Source organism: Gracilinanus agilis, chromosome 2, assembly GCF_016433145.1.
Source record: "Gracilinanus agilis isolate LMUSP501 chromosome 2, AgileGrace, whole genome shotgun sequence".
Taxonomy (NCBI): domain Eukaryota; kingdom Metazoa; phylum Chordata; class Mammalia; order Didelphimorphia; family Didelphidae; genus Gracilinanus; species Gracilinanus agilis.
Window position 1 is genome coordinate 34,622,094 of NC_058131.1, and position 12,655 is coordinate 34,634,748.

At 46.8% G+C, this 12,655-nt stretch overlaps 1 protein-coding gene across 1 annotated transcript in view; it reads right to left on the minus strand.

Moving 5' to 3' along the window:
• CD8B (CD8b molecule) overlaps nucleotides 1-5,254 on the minus strand; it is a 29,124-nt gene extending 23,870 nt beyond the window's left edge. Inside the window, exons 1-2 of the mRNA XM_044659315.1 lie at nucleotides 5,031-5,254; nucleotides 724-926 (exon numbers count right to left, since the gene is read on the minus strand). Coding sequence (XP_044515250.1) covers nucleotides 724-926; nucleotides 5,031-5,254 — 427 coding nt within the window. The remainder of the gene's footprint in view (nucleotides 1-723; nucleotides 927-5,030) is intronic.
• Nucleotides 5,255-12,655: the final 7,401 nt, after the last annotated feature.

The window sequence follows — 12,655 nt, forward strand, 5'->3', positions numbered from 1 at the left end:
GGGCTGGGGGGCGGGGCTGGGGGGAGGCGGGGCCGGGGAGCCCAGCGTCCCTTAACCCTTTCCCTCCCCCAGTGCCCTCCATGAGCCAGGAAGCTGCTGGGGGTGGCGGGTGGGGGACTTCGGACACAAGGTGGGGCTGATCCTGCGTGGCTCAGTCCGCTGGGGGGGCCCCGGGAGGCTTCACTTTCCTACTCGGTAGACCTTGAGTTTCTTTCACCTTCTCCGCGCCCCGTCCTGCGTGCGGCGGCCCCGACCTCCAGCCCCCTCCCCTAGTGGCGGGATCCTGGCGGGAGGCAGGGGACTGGCCCCTGTTCCTCTCACATGCCTCCCTCCGACGGGATGGGACAAGCAGCGTTTGGGGTCCCCCCTGGAGTCCCGGGGGGGGGGGTCTACATTTCCTTTCAGACGGAGCGAAGAGCCGCGCTGAACCAGGAACTGTGAAGCCAGAGCGCCTCCCAGAGCGGCCGGAGACCCCTTTTCAGGTCCTGCCCACTGAGGGACCGGCGACATCGTGCGGCCGCCGAGGGCCCTCCCAGCTCTGCCATCAAACACAAGCCCGTAGAATCAGGGGGTGCGACAAGCCAGGGGCCTCGGCGGCTGCCCGGTTCAACCCTCCCAGTTTTTGATGCTGACACCGGCTGAGTTGTCGGAATTCACACAGATCGGAATTTGAACTCAGGCTCCGGCTCCAAATCCCTCTTGGCTCTGCCCCTACGGCCTTACCCAGTTCTTGAACGAGAGGGGCTTTCTGTACCTCCAAGCGATCTGGGGGAGCGATAAGCCCTGCACACACCCCTGCTCGCCCCGTTAGCCTGGTTAAGTTTCTCTTTTCACTCTGGTGGTTCTCGGGGTCTGTGGCAGCAAAAACGCCTCCGGGTCCTTCGGGTCTGGTTCCCTCCTCCGGTCTTCTCACCCGGAGAATCCCGCTAAAAGCGGATTGTTAGAGGAGGAGAGCCCGGTGCGAGGGAGCGAGAGAAAGAATCGGGAGCTCCGAAACGGTCACAGGCGTTTTTATATGCAAGTGGGAAAAAGAAAAGCTGAAATGAAACACGGTCTAGTTAACAGAGTAAACGGCTAGTAAATGGTCCACGACAAAGGCCACATCGAACACCGATCGAGAGGACTAAATCTTAAATTAGGAAAGAAAAGAAAATGCCCGACCAAGAAACCCGGTAATGCTCTGCATTTCAGGGCAGCCTTCCGAGGACCTGCTGAAGGCAGCCCAAACGGCTCGCTTGCGGAGGTGGTTAAAGAAGTGATCGTGATCGTCACCCTTCAGCCTAGTGGAATGGAACACTATTCACTTAGCGTCACTACTCTAATGTGGACTACTAGAATGATAAATAATGATGAATTACTAATAAACAACAAGTAATCAAATCATAATAACACACTACTATAATAATAATGAATAACACTAATGACGATGCATAATTAATTATTAGATAATTAATCAAATAATAATAATTAATGCACGACTATAATTTAAACTACTATAATAATAAATAGCATGAATAATGATGCATAATTAATTAATAGATAATTACTCAAATAATAATAATTAATAAACTACTATAATTTAAATTATGATAATAATAAATATAATTAATAATGATGCCTAATTAATTATCAGTAGATAATTACTCAAATAATAATTAATACACAACTATAATTTAAACGACTATAATAATAAATAACATTAATAATGATGCATAATTATTAATAGATAATTAATCAAATAATAATAAATACACGACTATAATTTAAATGACTATAACAATAAATAACATTAATAATGATGCATAATTAATTATTAATAGATAATTAATCAAATAATAATAAATACACGACTATAATTTAAACTTATGATAATAAACATAATTAATAATGATGCATAATTAATTATTAATAGATAATTAATCAGATGATAATTAACACATGACTATAATGTAAACTACTTTAATAAATAACATTAATAATGATGCATAATTAATTATTAATAGATAATTAATCAAATAATAATAAATACACGACTATAATTTAAACTTATGATAATAAACATAATTAATAATGATGCATAATTAATTATTAATAGATAATTAATCAGATGATAATTAACACATGACTATAATGTAAACTACTTTAATAAATAACATTAATAATGATGCATAATTAATTATTAATAGATAATTAATCAAATAATAATGCACAACTATAATTTTAATTACTGCAATAATAGCATTAATAATGATGCATAATTAATTAATAGAAAATTAATCAAATAATAATAATTAATACACGACTATAATCTAAACTATGATAATAATAAATATCATTAATAATGATGCATAATTAATTATCAATAGATAATTACTCAAATAATAATTAACATATGACTATAATTTAAATGACATTAATAATAAATGACATTAATAATTATGCATAATTAATTATTAATAGACAATTAATTGAATAATAATAATTAATACACGACTATAATTTAAACTGCTATAATAATAAATAACATTAATAATGATGTATACTTAATTATTAATAGATAATCAAATAATAATAATACTACACCACTATAATTTAAACTACAATAATAAATAATAATTAATTATTAATAAACATCAACTAATCAAATAATAATACACAACTATAATTTAAACTACTATAATAATAAATAACATTAATAATGATGCAGAATTAATTATTAACAGATAACAATTAATCAAATAATAATAAAGAATACACTACTATAATAATATTATTAATAACAAATAAACATTTATTATTAACAAATAGCAATTGATTAAATAATAATACAGCACTATAATTTAAACTACTAGAATAATAAATAACGTTAATAATAAACAATTATTGATTATTAATAAATAACAATTGATTAAATAATATACTACTATAATTTAAACTACTATAGTAAATAACATGAATATTAATGCATACTTAATTATTAATAGATAACAATCCAATAATAATACTACACAGTTACTATACTTTAGGTGAGACGACAAGTGTGAGGATTCCAGGGGACTCAGGAAAGATCTTTATGAAATGCCGAGAAGCAGGGAAAGGCCCTAGAAGGATGGTGTTCACTGACTAGGATCAGTGGAGGGAAAACGAATGAGGCTAAAAGACAAGGATTCTTGGAAGGTCTGAAAAGTTGTGACTTGCTAATGCCTTGGATTTCATGAAATAATGATGATGGTCATTATGAGAGGCAGCGAATGAGCCAGATCTCCACACGACTGCCCTGGATGGCCTTGGCAATGCCAGGCAAGTCTCTTAACTTTTCAGGGCTTGTGTGTGTGTGTGTGTGTGTGTGTGTGTGTGTGTGTGTGTGTGTGTGACCTTCTAACTTAGAGTTACAGAACTGTCCAGTTTTCTGCCCCCAAAATAAGCAAAACCAAAAGAAACCTGAAAAGCCACCCAAAGTGTCCCCAAATAGGGGAATTCATAATTGAACTGTGGTCCAATAAGCTGAGGGCATTCTATAAGGTGACTTGATATGGAAAAGTCTAAGGAATATAAAGAAATCTGCAAGGGTCTTCTAATGACAAGACCAGGGCGATAGGGCATTTATTTCCTCAGTTGGAGATAATCTGATCAGCTGAATCCCAGGGAGGGAGTGAATGACGGATGATGGGTCTGTGTGTGATCTTGGGGGTTTGGGACCAAATCGCCTGTGCTGAAAATTCTCATCTCTGCTCCTTAATGCTTGTGTGAATTTAGGGAGGCCGTAACTGCCCCCTATTTCAGTTTTCTAATCAGTAAAATGAGGACATTGGATACAGCCTGGTTTTGAATCTTGGGATTCTCTTCCAAGATGATTTTCCTACACTGGGGCATGTCCAGAGCTGTCCTGACTTCTGGTGGTGATGGTGGAGGTGTGTGTGTGTGAGGGCACATTCTTGAAGAGGTCAAGCCTCTGGCTACTTCCAGCTGATCCTGTTGTGGCCAGGGGCTGAAGAACTCAAGTGCTTTGGGAATGACAAAGCAGCCGGTTGGCACAGGTGGACAGGGCACTGGGTCTAGAACCAGGAAGAATCGAGTTCAAATCCAGCATCATATTCTTCCTAGCTGTCACCCTCGGCAAGTCATTTTACCTCTGTCTGCCTCAGTTTCCTTATCTGCAAATCGGGGATAATCATAGCACCTATTTCCCAGGGTTGCTGATAATTTTGCGACGTGCTTGGCACAGTGCCCAGCACAGAGTTTTTCTTCCCTTATTGGCCACTAAGAGGGAAGAAACGATGACTTCATGTTTCTTTGAAACCCTTCTCTTGGCTCTCCTTTTTCGATCTAAAGATTGCATAAAGAAGAGTCTAGACTCTTCTTGGAAGGGGCCAGGGGAGAAACTTGCAGCCAGGTGGCAGCCAGAGTAGGTTTGGGGCCAGCCCAGGCAAGCCTCGATCTCAGAGCCTTTGACTGTCTTTTTGGTTTTATGGTCTCTTCGCTGAGGCGGTTGGTCTTGGAGGCGCCTTCTCCATCGGCCATTGAGCCCCGCGGCTGGAGAGTCCACCCCTGCCTTCCTGGGGTCCCCCAGGCTCCTCGGGGTTCTCTCTGGTGATTAGGAAGTTTTTTCCTGACTTCAAGCCTATTCTGCCCCCCTTTGCACCTTCTCCTCATTGTTTCTGGTTCTTTTCTCTGGGACCAAAAGGAAAAGTCCAATCGCTCTTCTAGGAGTGGAGATGGAGATGGAGATGGAGAGCCGCCATGTTCCTCCCAAGTCTTCTCCAGGCTCCAGCTCTTCCCGAATGGCCTGGACGAGAGGCCCTTCTCTCTCCTGGCTGCCTTGTCCTTCGCAGCTCTTTAGCTTATCAGTGGTCCTTCCAAAAGGCGGCCCTCCGAAGGGGTTGGCCAGGCGGAGGGTCTCTGGCCCCCCATGGAGACGAGGAAGATGCCGGAGTTCCTCACTGTCGCCCCCCTGCACGGTGAGCCCCGGCTCTGTGGGGAGGGCTGGGAAGTGGCCTCCCTCCGCCCAGACTGCGGGGGGAGCCGTTTACCCCCTGCGGAATGGGGGAGGGCTGCCTGCAGCTGCTGTGGGTTCGCTTATGGCACAGCTCAGGACAGGTGCACAAGCCGTCGCCCCCACTGTGGGAGCCCCTGAGAAAAGGCAAAGGCAGCCTGCGGTGGGCTTTTTATCTCGCTGCGGGGAGCCGCTGGGGGCTGGGGAAGATACAAGCATCACTTGCAAGGGCTCTGGGCGGCCCTGAGCCGGACGGGCCATTCTCCAGCTCCCTGGAACAACGCCATGGCATGTAGTGGCGAGCTTGGCTCGGCTCCTTCCGTGGGAGCATTTTCAGGGGGCAGCTGGGTAGCTCAGGGGAGTGAGAGTCAGGTCTAGAGACGGGAGGTCCTAGGTTCAAATCCGGCCTCAGCCACTTCCCAGCTGTGTGACCCTGGGCAAGTCACTTGACCCCCATGGCCCACCCTGACCACTCTTCCACCAAGGAGCCAATACACAGAAGTTAAGAGTTTAAAAATATAACAAACCAACAAACCAAGGGAGCATTTTCTCCCCACGTGGCCCTTTGGAATTTGGTGGCCAGCATTCAGCCTCTGGCAGGAAGATGCCTCGGTTCAGAGGTGCTGGGCAGGCCGGGCACAGTGCCAGGGCTGCTGCCTAGACCTTTGGCTCTGCCAGGTCCGAGCTCGAGCCTTTGGCTGGGTCACTCCTTTTCCGGGCCTCTGTTTTCTCACCTGTGAAATGGGGAGATGGATCCTGGCACCACGTCCCTTCCCGGGGCGAGGGGAAGAAAGGGCTTTGTTTGTGAAATACCTACCGTGTGCCAAGCACTGTGCCAGCGGCTAAAGATACACACGCGAAGAACAAGACCGTCTCTCCTGCTTACATTCTGAGTGGCAGCGCCTGGGTTTATATTCTCTAATAGTAACAGCTAAAAGGTATTTGGCGCTTTCTCTGCGGAAGACCCCGAGTGCAAAGTGCTTTACAATAAAGTATAGTAATATACTTATTATTATATATACTTATATAGTACATACATTAATATAAATGTAAATTAATAACGAATCATAATTATAGGAATAATAATTAAAAATAAATTAATAGAAAGAATAACACAGACACCCAAGAAGCAGTTAGAAACATGGCGCGTCGCCCCAGAGAGCAGCAAGTCCCTTTGCCTCATGGACAGTCGAAGGGTCTTAACCTACGCTGAGGCCTTGAGTTAGGAAAGTGGTTGATAAAAGTAAATTCAAAGAGGTGCATTTCTAATGGTGAAATTTCAGAATTGGGGGAGGAGGGAACCCTCGAGGAGGTCCCCGAAAGCCTCCTCAGGTCTGTTTCCAAGGTACGCCCCGTCCCCAACGGGGAAGAGGCCAACTTGCAAGGCAGGGGAGCAACAGTGGCCAGGAAGACGCCATTTGAATCTGGGGGTTTAGCAGGAGAATTTGCTCGGGGGGGGGGGGGGGGGGGATTAGAACCAGGTGAGGGTCCCCGATGGTCTTGACACGGGTAACAGCCAACCTCTGGGGACAGCGAAGGAGGACCAGAAAGGCTGGAGGCACAGCACGGCCAAGCCAGTCCTCTGCTGAGGCAGCCCGAATTCCAGCGCCTCCTTGGGGGAGCAGAGCCCTGACCCAGCTTCGAAAAACCCGACAACCAAATGCACCTCGGAAGAAAAGGATCTCGGCGGCAGCGAATGAACCCCGTTTACCCCTTTTTGGCTCTCTCCTCCATCAGACTGTCCTTCAAAGTTATTTTAGAACATTACTTCCTAGTTGCTCCAAACCTTGCTCTGTGACAATTTAAAGAGATCCCTGGGGAAACTGAGGCAGAGGTGGGGATGACGAGGCCAATAGAGGTCATCGATGTCCTTTCTAGACCCCTATTTATCCTACTTGAGTTAAACTTAGAATCAGTTTTTAGTTTAAAAAAAAAAAACCCTTTATTTATTATTAAACAATGCCTTCCCTTCTGTCTTAGAACTAAGTATTGACCCAAGGCAGAAGAGTGGTAAGCGCTGGGCAATTGGGGTTAAGTGAGCTGCCCAGGTGTCTGAGACCGCATTGGAGCTCAAGCCCTCCAGTCTCCAGGAGCCACCCAGCTGCCCTCTTGATTTGATTTTTGTGTGTGTCTGTTTTGCTCCACTTAGAATTAGATTTAGAATACTTGGGACTTGTCCATTGGGGCTACCTTGATTGGAGCAGGGACCCTCCTAGAGCCTTTGATTTGATCAGACTTGAGCCTCTCTGGTTCCATTCCTCCTCTCCTCTCAGCTGGTCGACATGGAGAGCTTGATCTCAACTGGATGTTGATCAGTCCTCGCACTCAGATCACTCTTCCCTGGGGAAGTTTCTTCCCCCTTCCAGTGGGCACTCCAACCCTCTTCCATGTTATATGGTGTCAACTTAGACAAACCGAACCGCTAACGTAGTCCAGAAACTAAATCTTTAATCAGGAAAAGAGCCAAAGTCCTTAATAATCGGCCAGCACAGAGTCAAGACTCGGGGGCTCTGGGGACAGTGTCTCTGAGAGGATCACCACCAAAGATGGTCCTCCAAAGAATAACAGAACTTGGGGACTTGCACACCTTTTGGGGAACTAAAGACAGGGAAGGAGGACTGATTGGCTTTACCACGGCTACAAGGAAATGAAAAGTCCAGTATCCGGGAGAGGCTGACTCTTTACACTGGATACTAAAGAGAGGGTCCAGCCAAGGGCTGGGCTACCAGGGAGTGGATTTTGATACAATGGGAGAAACTGCCATTTTATTTAAATCTTAATTAGAAATTAAGATTTGATTAGATCTACTAATCTACCCACCTAAACTAAGATCATTAAGTACTTTAAGGTCTATTGTTCAGTCAGAAACAAGGTCAGTCTGGCACTTCCCAAGGGACAGGGGCAAATGTGGGGCTCCCAAAAACCCAGTTGACAAAGTTGACCCTGAATTTGCAGTTCTTCCCTCTGATGAAAGATCCTTGTCACTACTTTGGTAGTCTTAATTTTGGGGTTGAAAATCTGTATTTAGAATTATGAATGGGCTATTACAACTGAAAGAAGCTTTTAAGGGTATTTAATCCAATGATCTCATTTTTCAGATGAGGAAACTGAGTCCAAGGGAGCTGGAGGGATCTGTACAAGGCTTTGGAAGTTAATGGTGGACAAAAGCGTAGTCCTGGGGTGTCCGAGGTCTTTATGGATACCTTACCCCAGGCTGGGGTTCCTTGTTAATCATTTTGGGCTTCCTTTTTATCCCAAGATTCTCTCTGCCCCATTTGGTATGCTTCCATGATGAAGGAAAACATCTGTACAAGAGATACTTTTAGTAGGGGGCAGCATGGTGAATGGTTAGGAAGACCTGGCCAGGTTCAAGCCTGGTGATTATTCAACTGGCTGGGACTAAGACCAAGCTCTATGCCCTCTCTGGCAAATAAATACCCATTTTCCGGGTAGACAAATCTGCAGTACTTCTTCCTAGGGGTGTCACGAGACTCAAATACTGTAAATGGGCACCATATAAAGAGCGTTCTTAGCACTATGTGTCAAGGAAGCCTTCGGGGCCACCAAAGAATCTGTGAAGATCTCTTCCAAGGATGGAATGAAGACACAGATAGGTTGAAGTTTAGACCCAAGGCAAAGACCACGCTAGTAAGGGTGAGATGGCGTAATTTTTTCCCCTCTTCTTAAAGCTTATCTCCTGTCTTGGTAGCAATTCTAAGAGCGGTAAAGGCTAGACAATCGGGGGTCAAGTGACTTGCCCAGGGTCACATATCTAGGAAGGATCTGAGGCCAGATTGGAACCTAAAGGCCTCCCAACTCTAGGGCTGGTGCTGTTTTAGAGGAGGCTGGATCTCTCCCGGACACTAGAGCTCAGAATTCTATAACCAGCCTTTCCTGAGGACTGGGGGACTTGCTGGCCGGATCCTTCTCCATGTCATTTCTCAGTTGTGTCCAATTCTTCATGACCCCTTCTGTGCTTTTCTTGGCAAGGATACTGGAGTGGTTTACCATTTCCTTCTCCAGTTCATTTTACAGAAGGGGAAATTGAGGCAAATAGGGGAAAGTGACTTGCCTGAGGTTACTCAATGTCCGAGGCCAGATTGGAATGCAGGAAGATGAATCTTCTTGATTCCAGGCTTGGCACTCTACCCACGGTGCCGCCTAGATGCCCATAATGTGATTATGGATTAGATCTCAAGGCTCTTTGGCATGGGAGATGCAAAGGACCATAACTGCCGCACTCAGTGACATTAAGAAAGAGCATATGTTTGTTTAATTTTGTTATTCGTTCCTTTTTTAAGCCCTCACTTCCATCTTAGATCTCTTAAGCCTTTGAAGAGCTGGGCCAGGAAAAGGGCTAAAAAGAAAGGATTCCTTTTTCGGGTGCTTATCGTCCCTCAAACGAGCAATAGTGCGGGGAGCTCATCAAAGCCAAGGTCCACACTGACAGCTACGGACCTACCATGTAGGGCTTTATCTTCCCAATTTGGGGTTTCTTATTTGTACTTCCGGAATTCCTCCTCCTTGTGCCTTGGATACGGACACGGGCTTGGAACAAAACAACCTCCCTTCTCCCGAATGGAGGCTTCCTTGAAGCCCACGTCGCTCCTTTGGCCAGCCTGGCTCGCCTGAACGCATTCGCTTTTTCATAGGCTCGAGCAGTTCTTAGCCGAGGGGACGCTCAGGCCATAGGAAACGATGCTGGTCGTAGCAAACTTGGAAATGGGGTGAAGTCGGGAGAGCCCGCCAAGGGGCGTCTGCACCTCGGGGGTCTCGCCCTGGCTGGGGCTGCGGCATCTCCTTGTCAGAGGTAGCCGACTTCGGTCTTCCCAGGATCTTTTTCTAGGCTTTGTTTTCTTATTCCCGGGTATCCCCCCATTTAATCTAAAAGCTGTGCTTGTGCCTGTTAAACTTTATTCTGTTATATTACATTTGGCACAAATGCTTGATGTGACCTTGATGAGCTAGTCAATGGTTGGAAAACAAACCAAAAGAGTATTGGCTCCAAGGCAGAAGAGCAATAAGGGCTGGGCCATGGGGGTTAAGTGACTTGCCCAGGGTCACTCAGCTAGGAAGTGTCTGAGGCCAGATTTGAACCCAGGAAATAGTACAGGTTATCATTGACTTTAGATTACCCTAGGCCAGATGGACGTGAGGCCAGGAGGGAGAAAGGGTGACTTGAGACAGTCTCTGCCCAACCAGACACCATGAAAAAGAGACTATGACCTGGTTGAGTTTTTAGAAGGCTTGAGAAAGAAGTAATAACTTTAACCAAAAATAGAGGCCCTAACATGGACTCGACGTGGCATCCATGCCTGGACTCATGAAGACCCAAGCTCAAATATGGTTCCAATGTAACTGCCTGTATGACCCTGGAGAAGTCCCGGTCTCTGCCTCAGTTTCCTTATCTGTAAAATGGGCTGGAGAAGGAACGGCAAGCCAGTCCGATATCTTTGCTGAGAAAACCCCAGATGGGGTTGTGAAGAGTCCACACACGACTGAAAATGACTGAAGAAGCCCTAAGGAGCAGTCACACGTACAAGAGTAGGATCTGGAGAAAGGCCGCTCCAGAGCTCGATGGCCCAACCGAGAGACGGAGCTTTCTGAGAGCAGACTCGGGAGGGCAGTGCCTTAGTCATTCGGGGCTCTGCAGACTTCCCTTTCACCCCGGGGATGGCGGATGGAGCTGGGATCCTGCCAGGAAGTCCAAGAGACCTACCCAGGGCAGTAGCTCCATGCCAGTCTTCTTGGAACAAAGGGAAAACTCAGATTTGCTCTTCCTGCTGCGGGACTTCGGAGCCCTCCCCACCGAGCCACCTGGCCTTCCTAGGCTCTCACCTCCCCCAACTGGGGGATGGGGACCCTTTTCCTGCCCCCTCACCTCCCCCGTTCCGGCCCGTCCTTCAGAATGGGAGGTGGCCATCCCCCTGCCCATGGGGGCCCTCGCAGCCCTTTCTCCATCCCTCTCCCATGCACTGAGCCCCCACACGGTGGTCTGCTATCATGGCTAGCTCTGGGAATGCTTCTTTGTTCCAAGTCAATGGCTATATCCGGCTATAACTGACCCTCGTACAGATTTTGTTTGCTTTCTAAGGGATTTCGTATTTGAAGAAACTTTCGCCTGAATGAACACACAGAACCCAGCAAGTCCGTCACTTCTGTTCGAGCCAAGAGGCGTGTTTGGCTCCTTCTTGTGTGTGTAGATCTTCTAGAGCGGGACAGGCTGGGGTGGAGGAGGTCGGTGTGGACCCCGGGGGGGGTTGGGGGGGAGCAGGCTGGGCACAGCCCGAGGCCCCAGCCCTGGCACTATCAGGGGGACATGGACGTGGCCATGACCAGGTCTAAAGCGGAGAGCATTTTTTATTGAGGTTTCTTTTTTTAATGTGAATGAAGTGGCCAAGTGTCCCTTCGGTGCTGTGCCCTGCGGAGGATGTGTGTGGAATGCAAGTGCTGGCTTACAGCAGGACCGCACGTACTCTGGGGTCCCACTTGGTGGTTCCTGCCCCAAATCTGGCCCCCTCAAAGCAGGGACCATCTTTCCCACTCGTGTCTCCACCCCCAAGGCTGTGCGGCCCTGCTGGTCTGTGATGGCCTTTCCAGAGGATGAGGAGAAGCTGCGCTGCTCTTCAAACCATCTTCCCTCCAGACCAGAAATGTCCTCCATCCGTTTAGAAGAGAACACAGAGGAGCACTCTGAGCCCCAGCCGACTGTGACTGTCCCGGAAGGCCGAAGAATCAGGGGGCGGCGGCAGTGCGAGGGGTGGATCTGGTCAGGAGGGTTGTTTTACGGGAATCAAGTAACTAGGCTTGGACTGGGGACGAGAATTGCTGGGCCGGCCTGATGGAAGCCGGAAACTCAGTGACAGGCCGAGCTCTGCCACCCGCTTGCTATGTGACCTCGGAGAAGGGACTGAGTTTCTCTGGCCAGGCTGCAAAATCATATGGAGCTAGATCATCGGTTTTCAAAATGGGGGTCCCCGGGGCCCTTTTAAGAGGTTCCCCAAGGTCATTTCATTTCAAATAGGGTCAATATCAATACAAAAGCTCTACTGGAGTCCTCAATAATTTCTGAGTGCAAACGGGTCCTAGACCCCAAAGCGGAAGAATTGCTGGGCCGGATAATCTCTGAGGTCCTATCTTAAATCTCTGTGACTCTGGACTCAACTTCATTTAAAGCAAACCACACTGCAGCTTGGCTCCATAGGCTCCAGGGGCCTCTCCTACCAGGCCTTTATTTATTTATCCCAAAGCGGAGGCATGGCCCAGTTAGGGTGGGGAGGCTGCCCCATCGTCTTGGGAAAGTCAGCAGTGCCCTGGCCTCGGTTTCCATTTGGCCAGCCTGCCAGTGAGGGCAGCCACCCTATCTCATGGGCTCAGAGGACTGACCTAGGTTCTGTGTGGCAAGAATAGATGACTTTGGGCAGGTGTTTCCTGTCCATGTTTCCAGAGGTGGAAAGCATTTCTTTGAGCAAAACAGCCCTCTAATGAAGGGCAGCACCGTGATTCCAGGCACCTCCTTCTTAGCAGCTGGGCTCAGAAGCAGCGGTTGTGGCCAAATAACAGGTCTGAAGCACCACAAAGGACAGATCATTCCATTAAAGATACAAACATATTATAAAGGGAACACAATTTATATAGAACAGCACGTAAAATTAGAATATT